Raw genomic sequence first — 19795 nt, 5'->3', positions numbered from 1 at the left:
AAGATATATATATAATTATCCATGGCATATATCTAACATTTATTGGATTTAGACCATCTCTTATGGGATTACGGGCCGCAGATTTGTTACATAAATCCTAATAATGTATAACTATGACGAACGGATAACTAACTTCACAGCTAGCGATACTAGCGCCTCCTAGAATATCGTCGTGTATAAGAGTAACCATATATACACAACATTTCTGCTACACGTGGAATTATCAATACTGCTGCACAATAGAACTGAAATACGTAATTTTCTTAATTTTTCGGTAAGCATGTTAACTAATCTTTAGATTTTATTTCTACAATTCCCACAAGGCCGTAATACTGCTATAAAAAATTATAAATGCATTTTTCTCCAAACATGTACGTTGTTAAGGATTTACGTAATTTCTATGCTATTTTTATTTTTATTTGATATGACAGTTGTTTAGATTCGAAGAGCAGTACTTCATATCAATTGCCCTTTTTCGAAGATCATAATAACCTTGTTTACACCGTGCATGACCGTAATAGCAGTAAACGGCTTTGTTGTAGAAAATTCTTATGGCACGTGGACAATACGTGAATGATTAACAATGGACTGCTTCACCCCATTGATTAGATTCCCACGTATCAATTAACTTTTATTGTTCTACTAATAGACACTCATCATTAATTATCAACACAACACTCAGTATAATCTGTTGACGACTGTATACAACTTAATAACACCAATCACCAGATTATGTGGCTTCTATACGTGTGGATTATTCTGTACTGGCCGTATAATTGTATAGTTACACAGTGGAGGCCGATCATAGCCATGTTTGGAAATTGGGTTTTGAAAAAATAGGACCTCTTTCCGGCATGCAAAATAACCATTGGGTCAGCTCTAGTTACGGTCATTTTCCATAGCCCTAGGGCCTGACGGGCATATACAGCCGACGTGGAAACCATGCTCTAGAGGTCACAATGTTAATCCGATTTTGATAAAACTTGAAATGCATGTTTATAACCCAAAGATCTTGGTTACTTTCGATATTTGCATATATCAGATCATAACTTCCTGAATTATGGCCCCTGATTGTACAAAAAATCACGTGTTTAGCTTGTGGTCCCTCTAGAGGTCACTTGAGTTCAAATTTTGTGAAAATCGGACCACGTAAATAGTGTAAACATCTGGTATATCAAGGTTGTTTACCCTCTAGAGGTCACAATTTTGCTCCAATTTTGATGAAGCTTGAAATGCATGTTTATAACCCAAAGATCTTGGTTACTTTCGATATTCGCGCATATCCGATCGTAACTTCCTGAATTATGGCCCCTGATTGTACGTAAAATCATATTTTTAGCTTGTGGATTCTCTAGAGGTCACAATTTTTTTATCCGATTTTAAAAAACGTTTAAATATATCACCACTCCACCATAATGAAGGTTGAAAATCAGGAAAATCGAAATAAAACTGCACGACAAATTGTGTAAAAGTATGTAATAAGAAGGTTGTGGACCCTCTAGAGGTCACAATTTTTATTCGATTTTGATGAAACTTAAAATATATCTTTATATCCCAAAGATCTCTGTCCCTTTTGATATTTGCGCATTTCAGACCATAACTTTCCGGATTATGGCCCCTGATTGTATCCTTAGTATCTAAATGATCAGTAAACCAAGTATATATAGTAATTCTTTTTTTAAAATTGGTCAATTTGACCATTTTTTGTGCTTTTTTTTTTTTTTTTTTAGAAATGAAATGATTTTTAACACATCCTACTTTTCTGCATCAGCCAGGCTAATGAAGATTCGTATATACTGTGCAGTGAACTAAATGGGGAAATTAGCCTGGACAGCAGTGTTTTGGTCTTCTCTTCATTAAATTCCAACTGTCAAGGGTTCATTTACGTGCATGCCAATGAATGCATGGGTTGACTGCCATTTTTACTCCCATTTGTACAACTAGATGCTTTTCCACTGTCCTGCACCATTGAGAAAGAAGGGAATCCAGGCTGTAAAATTTATTGGCCAACTCTAGAATAGGACCAGTACCACCATGTAATATGTAATATTGTGTTTTAACATAATAAAAATTATTATTTTTCAGGTGATTACTGAAAGTGAAAACCAATTTCATTCTTTTGAAAGAAAATGGCAGCCATTAAGATTACCTACATTAGATATAAGTGATGATGATGCTAGTAGTGGTGTTAGTAGTACAGATTTTAGTCTCGATAATTTTATACGAGGTAGGTTTTATTTACATTGATTGTTATGATTTTTGAAACTAGTGTCAATTTTCTCTTTTTTAATTCTAATGTATTGGTTTTGTGTCAGATAAACGTAATTTACTTCATTGATGATAAAATTTCAGGCTCATCATTGTTGGAAATATTGATATTTGCAATACAATGTAATTGAAAAGTACTTAATCATTACATGGTTTATGTATATAATTTTAATTACATAAACCTTTTGGAATCTTCCATTACTCATGACATGACCATTATTTCAAAACATGTAATGATTACATTCCATTAAAATAATGACCAAGAGCACTGTGCTTGAAAAATTAACAATATGTTGTCTTTTAGATAATTATGAAACTTCAATCCATACATTTCATGTTTTAAACATTCAATTTATCTGCAATATGTCATACAATGACACAGTTATACAGTATTTGTCCAATTAATACCCACTTCTAAAAATGAAATTAAAGTAACAATATTGTTATTAATTTATAAAAACAAACATACTATTTTATGGCCATTTACAATTTTTTTGAAAATCACAAACATTTGAAAACTTTATGTACTTGAATTAGTTGGAAACTAAAATATAGTTTCTTACAGTAAGTGACGTTCTTGGGAGATAAATAAGTATCAGAGTATGATTGAAGACTGATTGTTAACAAATTATTCCAACCTATATAGACTTATTGTCATTTTAAAAAATTTTACAATTATATTGTTGAAAAACCATGTTTCAAGCAGCACAACATTCTTTGGTAACTGATGTGGTAAGCCTACAATGCACAAGCTGTTTCTCTTTTTTAGGTCTATCTATACCTGAATATGTCCCGGGATTTACCAAAATGGTACCATCAACAAGTATACCACCTGTTAGTGAAAATGGCACAGATACAAGTTATTTAGCTCATACTCTCTTTAAAATAAACAATGATTTATCACAAGTATTATCTGCCCTACATAAGCAAGGGGCAGCACAAATACCATCTTCACCTAATACACCATCTTCCACAGGTGAGACTCACAACTAGTTTCTAATCCCAGCTAGGACCATAAAGAACCATGATGATTTTGCAAACCTTGTTCCCTGTTTGTCTGTATTGATGTTAAGAGAAATCTTTAGGACATTAAAAGTGTACCATGTCATTACCAAGCTCCTGTGTATGTACGGGTAGTGCCGATGACATTAGTGAATTTGAAGAAGAATTTAGTTATATTTAGTTAAAATGTCTTTTTACTAAAACAAAATTCAATACAAGGGGACAGATGTTCTATTTCTGATGTTGACAAGTGATTACACAGTTCGTAATTTAATATTAAATCTTTCTCTTTGATTATTTCAGCTCCCCGTTTGCCATATGAAATTCCACATCCTCCACCACATGCAAGTCCAGCTATAATGAGACCACCATCCATTTATGACACAACTAATCCTTATACCATGTAAGTTTTATAAATAACATCTCAGCTTTATAGTCTATTAAAGACTGTCTTTCATTTGATTATTCTAAAATATTTTATTTATTAATTTCCTCCGAAGGATTCTATACTAAAAAATGGTTTGATGACAAAATATTAAAACACTAAATCACACTTCAATTGGATTTGCCTGAACGGATATGTTTTCTATCTAAATTGTATCAAGTTTACGTACATAATTACAGTTCACAAAAGACAAATGCACATGTTGAATGTAGTGGTTCTGTAAACGTTTGGAAAAAAAATAAAATTTTAACTTGAATGTAATGTAATGTAAAAATGATGTGCAGTAAAATTGCTATATGATTAAATTTGTTTATTATAAATATTAATAGGAGAAGTCCTTATCATAAAGTAGATTATGGTACTACTATGGTGTTAACGGCTGAACAGTCTTTAGAAAGAAAATGGAGAAAATACTTTGGTGGTAAGTAAATTGGTTTGGCAAGAGAATGACTGTGACATGCATATGATACCTGTCAAATATTATATGAAATAAATTAGTAGATCAAGTAAGTAAAGCAATTGGAATTAGTTACACATTATTTACATAATATGCATATAGATAATATTTACCTTATAGGTGAAGTAAGTTCTGTGTATTACCTGTTTAAACACATTTATAATTGTTTAGAATTTGTTTGCAAGATGTACCGCTAAGGCTCTATTGAATATTAATTTAATAATCAATGTAATTTAAGTTTAATCTTGGTATTAATATTAAAGTTGGTCTACACTACATGTACTTCTTTAACTTTCTCTCTTCTCTCTAAGTCTAATTTTTGCCACCGAATGAGTATAGACCAGATGAATGTTCAGATCTTGTCAGTTACATACAAACCTCTTAAAGTTTAGAGATGCATTATGTAAGAGCTAAATCTGCCTATTGCACGTTTTTATTTTGGTTTCAAATGTTATTTAAATTATTATTTAGACATTATTTACATGACAAGCCTATAATCAAGTCTCTAGAAGCATTGAAATATGATCGCCATTTAATGATTTAATTTAAAAATGGAGAAGCGAGGCTGAGTCTCGATTAACAAGTCATGTTGCTATGATAATAAACAATGTGTCAAAACTTTTCAATATATTAATTTTGAATTATCTAGTTTGTAACTAATATAGCAAGAACATACAGCGCTTCATTAAATCTTACATAACGCATCATTAAAGAAGCAGTATTGTTACTAATTTATGAAAACCAACCGTTGCACAGAGTTAAAACATGCTATATTATGGTCATATGCAAGCTTATTGAATCTTACAAAACTCTAGTACAAAACCATCCTCGGTATCCCCAGTCGTCTCATTCCGTTCCATTCCACTATACCCTGTATATTCACGTATTCAAATTATCTGTCCTTGATCGTAGCTTGATTCTACAAACCAATCAAAAAACAATTTACAAACCAGTCTTTGCCTCATTGTTTACGTTCACAACAAAATGGCAGCTTGTACGCTCAACTATGAGAAAGTTTGCAAGAAATTTAAAATAAAAGAAGTGACATGCACACAAAAAATTGTCATAAAACATCTTTTTGTTGGGAAAGATGTTCGTATGTCAAGTCAAAATAGGCAGTGGCAAACTGTTCTGTTATTAAGCGTATTGGTCGATAAAAATAGCACAGTCATCAAGGGCAGATAATTTGAATACATTTCTCCCAATGAGACCACTGTCGATACCGAGGATGGTACAACATTGAAAACTCTTAACTCTTAACTGACCCACGGCGACTTTTGTCGACGCCTATAACGTTACCGTTAAGTACCCACGGCGACTTTTGTCGACATAACCAGTTAGCCGAATGCAACGTTTCTAGCGTAATGAGAGTTACGTCCCTTAGGAACAGACAACTTTTTTGCGTTTGTTTATTTCCTGTTTGACATTTTAACAGTGAAAAATCTTACTATTTCTTTTTGAAAAACTATAATAAAAAAGTGATATGTCCATCCTTATTGAATGACAGTGATTCAGATTTTATCGGTAGTGTAGAATTTTATAGTTTTGCGTTGGAACGTGATAGGCTAGTAGGCCTACTGACTGATAGAAGCAAGTAATCAATAAATTACTTAAATATAAATAAGCTTACATTAAAGATACATTATGGGAGATTTTAATAGAGAGTTGGCCATTCTTGCTTTAACCGTTCAAAAATAGATGAAGAAAGAAGAATATATTGAAAATTTCAGTCAAATTACTTTATTCGGAACAAAGTTATCACCATTGTAATTTTTGACTAGAAATAGGAGTCAACTCTCTCTTCACCGTATCCGAGAATGGCCGATCGTTTGATTGACAGGCATTAACTCCACCTACATAATCTCGATTATCAAGTAACGTTTTCAAGGCTGTGGTACTGTTAGCCCAATCGGTTTGAGACAGGGTTGCAATTCAGTTCGTATCACATTTATTTTTACTACAAATTAAAAATAAGACTTTTAATATATAGATAAGAAGCGGAAGTTTGAAAGGAATGGACCAAATCAATGAGGCATAATTATAGCCGACTTCTTGTTAGCCTGCGTGTACTCTTGTAGTATTGTAGTAGGCCTACGTAACTCCCGAAGCAGACAAATAGGAAACAGTGATCCAATGGGGCTGCAATTCAACTGGGGTGATGTTATCTGCGATGTTTATCAATTTCAATCATTTTTCTGTAAAAGCAAGTGACAAAAGAGCGTATAATACCGACATCCAAACTCCCATTTTAACCCCAACTAAACATAATATCAAAGCCATATATATCGAACTGACTGACATTTGGCCTCGCTCAACAGCGGCCTCGCTTCGTACACTCTATCAGTTAGCCTTGATCTAAAATTTCCGGGAGTAAGACGTCAACGTAACGGTTAATCTCCGCATACGACGTCATTTAAAAATTTAATCAATCAATGAAATCCTGTTTAAATCCAAGCCGAATCCAAGCCATCCGTGGGTCTACAGAGTTGATTTTGTGCTTGCTGTGTAAATAAAGATCTAATTTATAATTTCTATGACATCTGAAGCCTAAATAAAGACTTGCAATAATCAGATTTAGCACTTGCAAAATGTATATTTAAAAGAGATTCATGATCAATGATTATTAGTTCACAACAGCCGAACAAATAAAAGAAAAGAAAATAAAACTATTATATACATGAATTTTGCATGAAATGTCTAAATTAATTTTTGTTTTGAAATTCATATTTATGAAAAAAACATTAAATTTAGATTATTTCATCCATTTACATGTAGGGTCTATCTACAGTTGTTTTTTAATAATATGATTTTAAAATGTATGTGTATATTTTAACACTATTGACGATTATGACGTGGGTTTTTTTTGACGTTATGACGTCAAACCTCTGGGTCATTTAAGAGTTAATTCTTAAATTGGTAGGCTACCAAAATAAGCTTAGTTAACATTGGTACTATGGAAGCCTGTTACAGCCATTTTATAATCTCGACTTCTCATGGCAAGGAGTCAGGAGCAGGAAGTTGAAAAGGCAAAGATTTTCAAATGAAAGAATGCAAGAAGTCAAGAAGCTTAGTTTGAAAAAGCGAGAAGTTAAGATAGGAAAAAGGCGATAACAGGTTTCCATAGGTTACAGTGAGCAACATTACAGAAAGATAATCAATGGAGATTATAAAAGAAGAATGCAAATACCAGAGCTTACACTATTATTAGAATTTCTAAATTAATACGCAGATTAAAATCTGATTTGTCAGTTTCGTCCCGATGGTCTAAAACGCGATTAGGTATTCCATGCACAGAGCCTCAAAATACTTTCCTCTATAATTTTTATACGCCCACATTGAAATGTGGACGTATATTGCCGTCGCCCCCGTCCGACCGTCATCCACAATTTCTTGTGAACGCCAAAAGTTAACATCCAATTGTTTTAAAATTGATATATGTTGTTAACATTAGTGAGATGAAGAAGCCCATTTAATTTCAATAATTTCCGTTTATTACGTCTTGAGTTATGGCCCTTGTTTCACTTTGTTGAACCTTGTGAACACTCTAATGCCAAAAGTTAACTGCCGATCTGTATGAAATTTATATGTGCCATTTAAGTTAGTAAAAAGAACAATCCTATTGAATTTCAGCAATTTCCGTTTATTACGTCTAGAATTATGGCTCTTTTCACTGTTTTTAACCTTGTGAACGCTCCAATGCTAGAAGTTATCATCAGATCTTTGTGAAATTTATATGCATTATTTAAATTAGTGAAACCACGAAGCCTATTGAATTTCAGCAATTTACAATAATTCCTTCTAGAGTTATGGCCCTTGTTTCACTTTGTTAAACCTTGTTAATGCTCGATTGATGAAAGTTATCATCCGATTTGTATGAAATTTATATGCATCATTTAAATTTGTGAAACAAAGGTCTATTGAATTTCAGCAATTTCCGTCAATAATTTCTAGAGTTATGGCGATTGTGAACGTTGTGAACGTTTGAATGACAAAAGTGATCATGTGATCATCTGTATGAAATTTATATGCATTATTTAAATTAGTAAACTGAAAAAGCCTGTCAAATTTCAACAATTTCTGTAGATTACTTCCAGAGTTGAGACCCTTGTTTCAGTTTGTAGAACCTTGTAAACCCTCAAACGACAAGATTTATAATCTGATCGGTATGGAACTGTCTTGTAAAGGCCCCCAATTACCTACAAAGGAATAAATATGCGACAACCCTTGTCGACCGCTCGGACGATTTAGCTGCTGTGGGCATATGTTTTGTTGCCTGGCAACCTATATCGACTCAAATCGGCCTATTTGACGTGACGCTATACGAGACACTTTCCAGGAAAATTTAGAACATTTTTCAAAGATGGCTACAAAACGGAAGTTGTCCACTCGCACCAAAACGAAAGTTATCTACTCACACATACGAACAAAAGTTTGAAATGTGCCTTTGAATCAATTAGTATCCGGCTCTTGCAGTTTATTTCTAATCGAGCTAAGATTAGATTTCGGTCTTTGGTTAACTCGGATCTTTGCTTAACTCAGATAAAATTGGTCAGTCCACTTAGATCCGACTTATGCGAAGTTTACTGTAGATGTCTTTGTCTCATGACCTTAAACACTGTGTATAAATTTAAAATTCATCGGATATTGACTTTAGGCACTAGAGCATTTACAAGATATTTCAAAGTGATCAAAGGCCAAAACTCTGGCAGTAATTAGCGGAAATTGTTGAAAATCAATAGGATTCTTTGTTTCATAACCTTAAACATTGTGTATAAACTTAAAGTCAATCGGTTATTAACTTTAGCCTCTAGAATGTCCACAAGCAAATACCGACGGACAGGGACAACGACAATATATGACCACATTTAAATGTGTGCGTATAAGAAGGATATGAGAAGAGGAACAGCAATACTCCCTAGAAAGAGTAAATAAAGCTGGACAGGCTAAAAAAAAGATGAAACAAAAGTAAAGTCTAATTTGATTTGATTGTTGTATGAATGATATTTGTATTCATCTTTATAGATCGTAAACCTGTTATTACATCTTCCACTACTAATGTTGGTTATGGTCATACACCTGTCAGGTAATATAAATCTGTTAGTTTATAAACATATAATCTGTTTTTGATGCATCATGGTAGAATATTCTTTGATCAGAATCCCAGATTTGAGCTAAGAAGAATTTTATAGTTTTTTCAAAACCTATTCTTACTTTCAGAATGTGTTTGTAGTAAGGTACTCATGGTTGCAAAGATAAATGTCTAATTGTTCACACAAAAGGAGAAAAATACCAGAATTTCTAAATTTTATTTTTTCAGAGAACAGTTGCGTAATCATCGAGTAAATTTAATGGAATCTCAAAAATTGAACAGTACGTCCACTGAAGATAGATTACTAGAACATAAGCAATGGTTACAACGCTTTCAACAAGATATCAACATGAGTAACTCATTCTTAAATAAAGTTTTCGCCTCTAATGATGGCTCTGTGTATCCTTTTGTTACAACTTACACTTAGTGTAAACGGGCACTGTAGAAAATAGATTAATGATATGTATGTAGTAGATTATTATGTCAATATTGAGATGTAGACAGGTGTAGAAATTAGAATAACTGTATGCAAGAGCTACAATGCACTAACACTTAGTTCACTATTTATTTTGTGAAATGACCTAATTCTATAGAAAATTAAAACCATTATCATTCTACGGCTGTTTTGGAATAATAAAAGTTTATAACTGTAAAACATGATTGTTGAATTTTTGAGAGTTAATTTGTAAATTTTTTAAATCACAGTTGTTTTGTAGATTTTGAGAATTACTGTAATAATTATGTATATTTTAAATATTGCACATTCCAATAGCTCTTCTCCTGTATTGATTGTAGTGTAGTGCCAATCTGTATATTTTGAACTATTCTTCCTCTTTGGGATGTTTTGTGTTTATTGTTTGTGTGTACGGCAGTGATGGGATTTTGCCCGTATATTCCGGACATATACGACGCTATTTTCCAAAAGTCCTAAATTGTCCGACCAGGAATATGCTCAATCGGACATCAAGACATGGTAAATAATATTCAAAATTCCAAAATTAATATAGTGTATAACTACCACTCAACCCGATTATCGTTGATAATAGACTGGATTGATTAGGTAATTAAGTGATCAACGTATTTATCGTTTTATACCGTCTATACACCTACCTTGATTAACTACTTAATCTGCCTTGATTTGCTTCTTCTTTGTCGGACTATATATCAATCCAATAAACTTAACCTACGTGATTAACCCGTGATTTCTCTATTGTCTCACGTTTTAATCTCCTTGATGTCGGCCGTAAACATTAGTCTTATATGTCACATATCCTAATAGTATATAACACCCCAAATCAATATACATGGTGTCCGATAACTTGTCTGTGATATTTCTTCAGTGGAATTAAGAGGTGTAAACGTGCCGGATCTAATATGTCTGATGTCAGGAGAAAAGATTCCATTTTGATGGCATATTTTCGGATTTATGATCATATTTAAATAAATAATTAAACACGCTAAGAAATGTTGACGAATATTTCGATTGGAATAATGTAAGTAGTTACGGTTATTGTTTTCGGGGGGGTTGGGATGGCCTAGTGGTCTAGAGTGCCGCGCTTCGACCTCTGGCTGGCCGGTCACCTCTGGCTTGCGGCTGTGGTTTCGAGCCCTGGTGTGAGCGTATGTGGCATGGAGATAGGGGCGCCTTCTCAACCTCGTGGGTTTCCTCCGGGCACTCCGGTTTCCTCCCACTGCTAAAGACCTCTACGCGCAAGCGAATTATTGAAATAAAATTAAACCAAATGTTAGTCCCGAAATGACCTAGTTGTGTCGAGTGGACGTTAAACCCCATTTCTCTCTCTCTCTCTCTTATTGTTTTCGATGATAGCGCGTGCTTAGAGTCGAATGGGATTATTTAGCAGTTGGTGCCACTCGCTCGTTGTATTAGAGTGACGTTTACTACATTTTACGGCGAAATAAATTTCGGGATGTCATTTTTTTACCTTCCGTATATAAATCGAAACGGAGTATAAGACGAATGCCGGACTTTGCTGAAAAATGTATCGACTTATGACCCGAAAAATACTGTAATTTGAAACCGGTACGGATGGGCAGTAGTCTGCACGCTTTCATTCTATGGTATTACGATGTCATGTAATTTTGTAGGAATATTATTGACATAAATTTGAATACCGTATTAATTTAATTATTATATGGCCATTAAATGGCCGACTGTTTAAATCCAAGCTGTATCCAAGCCATCCGCGGGTCTACAGAGTTGATTTTAAGCTTGTCATGTACATAATGGTCTAATTAATAATTTCTATAACATCTGAAGCCCAAAGAAAGACTTGCAATAGGCACATTTAGCTCATAACTAATGTATCTTTATATACAATGAACACAATTCAGAAACAAGAAATAAGTTTGAACTTTCAATCCAGAGTTATGCGCCTTTCCTAAAAACCTTGTGAATGTGATAAAGGCTATCTTGCAACCATACATAATTGTATGCTGTTAATTGAAACATAATATTGGAAACTAGTAATAGCTAATTGAGAAAACTAATGCTTGCTAATATTTAGATGTAGTTTGGCTATTCAATATAATTTAACTTTAAAAGAAGTTATTTATTGTGCTTAAACCTTAACTATTGTTAGTAACAGTATAGGTAATGTATCTGTAGAACCAATATCATCTACACCAACTAAAGTAAGAACAGCACCACAACTTGTTCTAGATGATTATAATCAAATACATGTTCAACAACATTAGTAAATATATTAGTAGCTGTTTTCCATGAGTATGTGTTACACTTTATAACATAAGCAATATTTATGTTCTACAAACAGCAGATTCATTAATAATGTTATAGGGTCAGGGTGCCCATGGAAAAAGAAAGGCTGTTAAGTATGAAAACCAAATGCCAAAATGTTAAGCTTGTCTGAAAGTTTCAACCCAAAATATAGAGCTGTTTGGATATGTTCAAATCAGGTTACATAACTCTTTTCAAGAACTAGGCTTACCTCCCGGTTTCCATTGAATGACTTGATAAATATGACTAGGTATTTCTCAGTAGTAAACTGGAAAACATCAAAGAAAGTACAAATGAACCGTGTCACTGTTCACTATGGCTCTTGTTTCATTTATATTTGCCAGTCTGATTTTTGACTGGCGGGAGAAATTACCTGTAAGTCAATTTACATGAAATAAAATGAAGATTTTTTTTTCATTGAAAGCCCTACTGTGATAGACAGATTTATCCAGGCAAAAGGTGGTTTGTAGTCAAGACAAGAAGCTCATCTCCACCTCTCTTTGACAAATGAAATTTGGTATTTCTTTGAAAATGTATCACAGAGCTAGAACAAAGGATACACTGAAGTAACCAGTTTTATTCACTGAAATATATATGGGATTTATCCTTTAAACAATTTGAGGCAAAAAAGTATTTATTAGTATCACACATTGATATATACTCTTCACAAAAAGAAGGGGATATTCAGAAACAATACTAAACTGCTGAAATGCACTGCTGTTTTTATTAGAGGTAACCAGTGTATGTTAATAACAGGCCAATTGCATACACATGAACATAAACAGTTCATATGGGCAGCTTATCTGACAGCCCCATTTCACTTGCAAAGAGATAAACTGTCAAAAGTGAAAATGGACGTTTTTGATTTTTAACTTAATAATGAGTAATTGCTCCACCAATCCTCAGACATTCAGCAATTAGTCGTGGCATGCTCCTAATCACGATTTGGGGCAATCTGACCCACTCCTCTTGCAGTGCCATGGCCAATTCTTGCAGTGTTGTCGGTTGACAATATGGACAATATGGTGACGCTGGAGGTAGTCATTCACGACACAAGCGCGGTGGGCACGGGCATTATCATCTTTAAAGATGAAACGTCGACCTGCACATTGAGCAGAGGGCAGAACTATCAGTGCCAGGATGTGGTCATGGTAGTACACACCAGTGACCCTTCTTTGAACAATATGCAAGTCCATTCTTGACCTCAAAAACATAGATATAGACATCAAAATCATTAAAATCGGTGCACTTACAGACATTTTATTGACAAGAACGTGTTTTATGGCGGCCATTTTGAATTTCTCAATTTTTGGCGGGAACGGCTGGAGTGACGTCGTGGTTCCCGCCATTTTTGAAATTAGCATACCCTAAAACCCCCATTGGTCAAATTTTCATGCTTCTTTCCGGAAGTGCACAACTCGACCAAAAAATGTTACATATCCGCCCCACTATATGTTCATGTGTATGCAATTGGCCTGTTATTAACATACACTGGTTACCTCTAACAAAAACAGCAGTGCATTTCCGCAGTTTTGTATTGTTTCTGAATATCCCCTACTTTTTTTGAAAAGTATATGTATAAGACCCCTCAGAAAAGAACTGTTTAAAAGGGTTAAGTTACATGTATAAAGCCAAAGTTTAGTTTCTTATGGATTAATAAGAGGTGTCATTATACCTTATGATCATTCAATCGAAAGTCATGACACTGTGTACTTAAAGATGGGTTCCCGCGTACAAATTGAGTGGTTTAATGGTATATATGGACTAAAAACATATTCAAACTAATTAATTTGTCATAACTTTGCTCCAAATCCTTCTCAAACATTGTAATTGCGAAGGAATGTCCTGCTATAAAAATTTCATCCAACCAGGTCATGTTTACGTCACGTGAATTACCTCTCTTGGAAGTTAGAGGAGAATTCATTGCATACATAAGACGATGTTGTCTTTAATCGCTTACTATTTATTACAAATATCGAATGCTAATTAAATTCTCGGATTATCCATTACCGGCGTCTTTTCCCGTCATTTTTATCTCAGAAAGTGTTGTACGTCTAACTCTTCATAAAATTTATCAACTTGTACATCAAGCACTCAATGTTCGCATGTGACCTTTGACATCATGAGTGCAGAAATTCTTAATCGTCGGGCTGTTGATTAGGGGAACCCTTACATTTTTGTCCTGTATACGCTCCATGAGTGTTTTTCGGGGAATCCAGTATTTTTCTAGTAAGACTGGATATCTCTACTTTCCATATTTACCATACTTTTATTGGAAATAACCACCCGATAAATACTTTTCTGGGAACCCATCTTTAAGCTTTATTTATTCATATTATTACTAGCTTTTTTGTACAAACTAGGTATTTGTATCATAAATGATTTTATATTTATTATACAGTAAAATGATGCAGCATAATTATGATCTGGTGCTGGAATATACAGCTCTTCCAAATGTAATTTAAGATTTTATTATTGTATATAGAAAGCTTTATGCAGTTCTAGATTTCACCATATGCTAATAATTCTATCATTAAGGAACTGTATTTCATTAATGTATTCTTTTTTCACACTACTTGCACACTCACCCAGATAGAAAAAATGAAAATCACAAAACTTGAAACTGCTAAATTTCTTTTAAAGTAAATAAAAACTATAAAACTGTGACCCTCATAGGTCAGTACTGCTCTCTGGGTGGCAGCCCAGTTGGCCTAATGGTAGCACTGGCGCTGCATACAGGTACAGGGGCGGATCCAGAGGGGGGTTTTGGGGGGTCGACCCCCCCCCCCCCCCCCTGCTCAGCTACATAATTTTTTTTGTAAATCAACACTTTTTATGAGAAAGGTTTCTCGGCCGTGTGCTTTATCCTTTATCGTAAGATTTGGGACAGGATGGGCACTCAAAGCACAAGATAATGATATAGACATAATGTGATATCACAATTAATGCTTTGCATCCATGAAATTGAATCACAATGTCATTGTATTAATTCACAATAAAGATTGACATCAAACGAGGTGTTGAATTTCTCTGTTTAAAAAGCTCAATGTGGATGTATATACGCCAAAATGACGGCAGAGACCATGCTGGGGGGGGGGGAGATACATTGTCTCGGGAACATGACCCCCCCCCCCCCCCCCATCTGCAAAAATTCCTGGATCCGCCCCTGAGGTACATAAAATAACCTGACTATTGTTTTCTTAATAGGTATCAATGAAGAGAACAATATGCCTAAATATTCACGTATGTTTGTATATAGATTGAATTAGTCTGTGATAACTTAAATATATGTTTGTTAATGGTAATCAAAATATATGGATGTGTTTATAGCTCACATATACTTTTTAACTGTACATATAATTATTTGTTAATAGTGTAAATAGAAGTACAAATTACTGACATAAATTAACAATTATACAAGCTGTTAATTTTGCCTCTCATGCTAAGTTTGGCAGTTAAAGATGCATTATGTAAGATCTAGATAAAGAGCTAGCCAACAACTGTACTTGACAATCGAGACTGAGTCTAAATTATCCATTTTTAAATTAAATTAATCATTGTTTCAATCCATTTATATCTTGGCCATCTAATGATCTAGAGAGTTGATTATAGATAAGACGTGTCATGTGAATAAAATGTTTATATAAGATTTGAAGCCAAAATATAGACATAAAGATTTTGCCACATGCCTTACCATAATAAATTAGTTTATTACTTTTAGAGAAAATTGTATATGTAAAAATGATTTACGGTAATATGCAATCATCTCTCTTTGTTAGTTTATAAAGATAAGGTAGATTTTAAAAAATATACCCTTTCAATTTGGAGAGTGAGATAGTCCCAAGGCTTCGGTCAGTATCTGCCCATAGATCTACGATAATAAAACAATTCGTCCATTTTTATACGTCCGTCCGTCCGTCCACAATTGTTTGTGGACACTCTACAGGTCACAAGTCTTATCCGATTTTGACGAAACTTTAAATATAGGTCTCCAAAAGATCTCGGTTGCTTTCGATATTGGCATGTATCGGACCGAAATTTCATGGATTATGGCCCCTGATTGTACGAAAAATTATGTTTTTAGCTTGTGGACCCTATAGAGGTGACAATTTTTATCCGATTTTGTTGAAACTTGAAATATAAGTTTATAACCCAAAGATCTTGGTTCCTTTCGATATTCGCATAGTGAGCCGGGTTTCCATATATGTTAATAAGTCACGTGATATCCTACATTTGCATATGCAAGTTGATGTTGTGCGAAAGCTGCTATGTAGAAAGCGTGAAGGACAAATGGGATGTGGCAGAGCGCAAATGTAAAATGTAATGAGAGAAATGTGAAATGTAGACAGTCAAAAAAAGCATTTTCCCACAAAACATGTCATTTAACACTTAACATTTGACGTTTTACATTTAACTCTTGCGATGGGGGTATTTTGACTTTATCATTATCGGTATTAGGACTTTGTACATTGTACTTTTTACATATAATCAATTGAAACGACATTGTCGTAAAGCATTTAATATTGGCAGCGATAACCTTCCATAATATCGGTCTATTTCATTCCATGTTGGCGTTGTTAACTTACTGTGAAAATGTGGGGTCCTGATATCAAATATTTAAAGTAGCTAAGTCTCTAACTCAGTATCATCCAAAACCTTCAACATTGAAAACACGATTTATTTGTCAAATTAAATCAACATTCATGTTGTGATCTTACCGGAAAAAGATGGGCTTTTGATATCCAATATTTAAGACAAAATAAACATTTTACCATTGGTACACGAATCGTGTACCATAATGCGCTTCAGTCCCAGTTGTATCAAGAGGGGCGAGGCTAGACACATTGCACCAAATCAAACGGCGTATGTAGACTGGAATAACCAGACGCTAGAAATTTGCACTCGCTTGAGACTGCTGGCTTATTTCACCGAACATAACTGATTTGAAATTGGAGTAAAAACGGAAACCATTGAATGTAAATCAGTTTATATACATTCATACTACAGTATTATATGTGTTGCGACCTACTCTTGTCAATTTCTAGGTCCCAAATGTTAGCGATTTAGCTCCTTTAACTCATTCTTAAATTTGAATTCATCTTCTATATTCGCACAGTGTTTAACAGGAAGAGATGAAATGTCACTTTAGTGTCTTTAGTATGTGTGGTGTTTGAGAAAGAAATTGTTAAAATGAAATATTGGAATTATACATGTATGAATTTGGTATGGTGAATATTCTACTCAACAAGACAACCCATGTGATTTACATCATAATCAGCCATTTATAGTTATAAGCGATTATTTAGTCGTTTTCACTGATTTTTAGTAAACTATGTATCTGTGTGAATTCCGTTCCATACTGCGAATTCTGTAGAAAATCACAAGCACATGCCCATAATCTCATCCGTTCAATAGTATACAGACAACTCATCCCAAAGACAACTTATCCCAAGTCAACTCATCCCAATTTAGAAGACAACCCATCCTTAGACAACTCATCCCAATATAAGTCAACTCATCCCAATTTAGAAGACAACTAACCCCTAGATAAAAGACAACTCACCCCAACTTTACAACATGGGTCGAGATATAAGACAACTCATCCCAACAAATATAAGTGCAAGTTATATTTGTTTTAATACTATTGCTTTCTTCGAAGACAACTCAGACCTATCTGATTTTGTTATAAAAATGTGTTATTTTTATAAAATTGATATTGTTGTTTTAATAAATTGATGGTTGTGTGCCCTAAAATAGATGGTATCTATAAACAGTCCTACCTTGTTAAAGAATCCTATTAATCCTATAATTCACTATTGCCAGTTGAGAAATTGGCAAAAATATCATTTTCAACTTCAAATTCAAATGTTTGAAGATAGATATTCCATGGTGGGGAATAGAAAACAAGGGAGGTAATTCGGAGGTAATTGTGTTATTTCCGGTGTGAAGATTTTTAAGTGTGAGAAAGATCGTTGTCGTATAATAGTGAGTTGACAACCTATTGAGCAAAAGACAAAGATAATTATGTTTTGACTTTCTTAAAAATATGAAATTGTAACTTTAATGTTTTAGTCCTTTGTTGTTTTAACAGATTGTTAGTTGTGTTTGTCTTTTTTTTATTGTCCGTCGGTCTGTCCGCCACACTTTTTGGGACACAATACCTCTCTTTCTAATTGAGCTAGAATGTTATAACTTGGTGTAGGTATTTATTAGGTCAATGCCTTGATGGAGTTCGAAGATGAGCATTTTCTGCTTAGGGTAAGCAGAGGTAAGCAATTTGATTGGTTGATGCTTTGGGACACGATAACTTTAGTTCTAATTAAGTGAGATTGATGAAACTTGGTGTATAGTTTCATTACATCAATACCTTGACTAAGTTCGATAATGAGCATTTTCTACTCAGGGTAAGCAGAGCGATAAGCAATTTGATTGGCTGAGACTTTGGAACACATTAACTCTCCTTCTAATTGAGCTAGAATGTTCAAACTTGGTGTAGGTGTTTATTAGGTCAATGCCTTGATAGAGTTCGAAGATGAGCATTTTCGGCTTAGGGTAAGCAAAGATAAGCAATTTGATTGACCGTTGATGCTTTGGGACACGATAACTCTGGTTCTAATTAAGTGAGAGTGATGAAATTTGGTGTATAGTTTTATTACAACAATAACTTGACTAAGTCCGATAATGCGCATTTTCTGCTCAGGGTATGCAGAGCGATAAGCAATTTGATTGGTTGAGACTTTGGAACACAATAACTCTCATTCTAATTGAGCTATAATGTTCACACTTAGCGTAGGTGTTTATTAGGTGAATGCCTTGATAGAGTTCGATGATGAACATTGTCTGCTTACGGTAAGCAGAGATTAGCAATCTGATTGTTTGATGCTTTGGGGCACGATAACTTTGGTTATAACTAAGTGAGAGTGATGAAACTCTTGAGTATATATTCATTATATCATTGCCGTGACTAAGTTCGATGATGATAATTTTCTGCTTAGGCTGAGGAAAGATAAGCAATTTGATTGTTCGAGACTTTGGAACACAACTCTCCTAAGTGAGGTAGAATGTTCATACTTGGTGTAGGCGTTCATTAGGTGAATACCTTGATGGAGTTCGATGATAAACATTGTCTGCTTATGGTCAGCAGAGATAAGCAATCTGATTGGTTGATGCTTTGGGGCATGTCTTTTGTGGCTCGCCAAAGAGCTCAGAGCAATCCTAGTGGGCTCGTCTCCATAAAGTTCTAGCATTCGACCAAAGAAATGACACAAGGCATTAATAAATAATCAATAAGTTTTATTTATACATGTATTAACAGGCCACTATATATACTATTCAAAAAAAGTAGGGGATATTTGATTTTGGGGGCATAATACTAAAATATGCAAATGACTACGAAAAAAGTCACTATAGAACCTAACAGAAGAAACATTTCCAGTTACATGTGACGCCCAAACGCACCAATAGCTACCGCATGGAATGCAGGTGATGCTTGGGATCATCATGGGGGTCCAACCCAAGATTTGCACGACTGACTTTGAATGTTACAGTCATTGTGGCATTGAATTCCAGGGTGGAAACATCAGTTTAATTGTTTTAGTGACCAGAAAACAAATTTTGATATGCGTCGGCTTACCCAAAATGAAAGGTTACGTGCCCTTGGCATGCTACAGATCGGCACAACACAGGTGGTTGTGTCACGGACGATGAATGTTTCTCAGTCTGTCATAAGCAGGCTATGGTCCAGATACCGTGATACACAATCTGTACAGTACAGACCAC

The 19795-nt window shown here is 34.3% G+C and overlaps 2 protein-coding genes across 3 annotated transcripts in view; one reads left to right on the top strand and one right to left on the bottom strand.

Annotated features, from left to right (window-relative positions):
• LOC126811164 (centrosomal protein of 164 kDa) overlaps positions 1 to 12304 on the top strand; it is a 232345-nt gene extending 220041 nt beyond the window's left edge. For both annotated transcript variants that reach the window (XM_056098523.1, XM_056098522.1), the window contains 7 exons: positions 2086 to 2227; positions 3038 to 3244; positions 3574 to 3673; positions 4045 to 4136; positions 9195 to 9255; positions 9490 to 9660; positions 11862 to 12304. In XM_056098523.1, coding sequence (XP_055954498.1) covers positions 2086 to 2227; positions 3038 to 3244; positions 3574 to 3673; positions 4045 to 4136; positions 9195 to 9255; positions 9490 to 9660; positions 11862 to 11976 — 888 coding nt within the window. In that variant the 3' untranslated portion in view covers positions 11977 to 12304. The remainder of the gene's footprint in view (positions 1 to 2085; positions 2228 to 3037; positions 3245 to 3573; positions 3674 to 4044; positions 4137 to 9194; positions 9256 to 9489; positions 9661 to 11861) is intronic.
• Positions 1 to 19795, bottom strand: part of LOC126811236 (uncharacterized) — a 56867-nt gene that overhangs the window by 11402 nt on the left and 25670 nt on the right. The window lies entirely within an intron of this gene.

Source organism: Patella vulgata, chromosome 2, assembly GCF_932274485.2.
Source record: "Patella vulgata chromosome 2, xgPatVulg1.2, whole genome shotgun sequence".
NCBI classification, from domain to species: Eukaryota; Metazoa; Mollusca; class Gastropoda; family Patellidae; genus Patella; species Patella vulgata.
The sequence above is the reverse complement of the archived record's forward strand: the minus strand, read 5'-3'. Positions and strand labels throughout refer to the sequence as shown.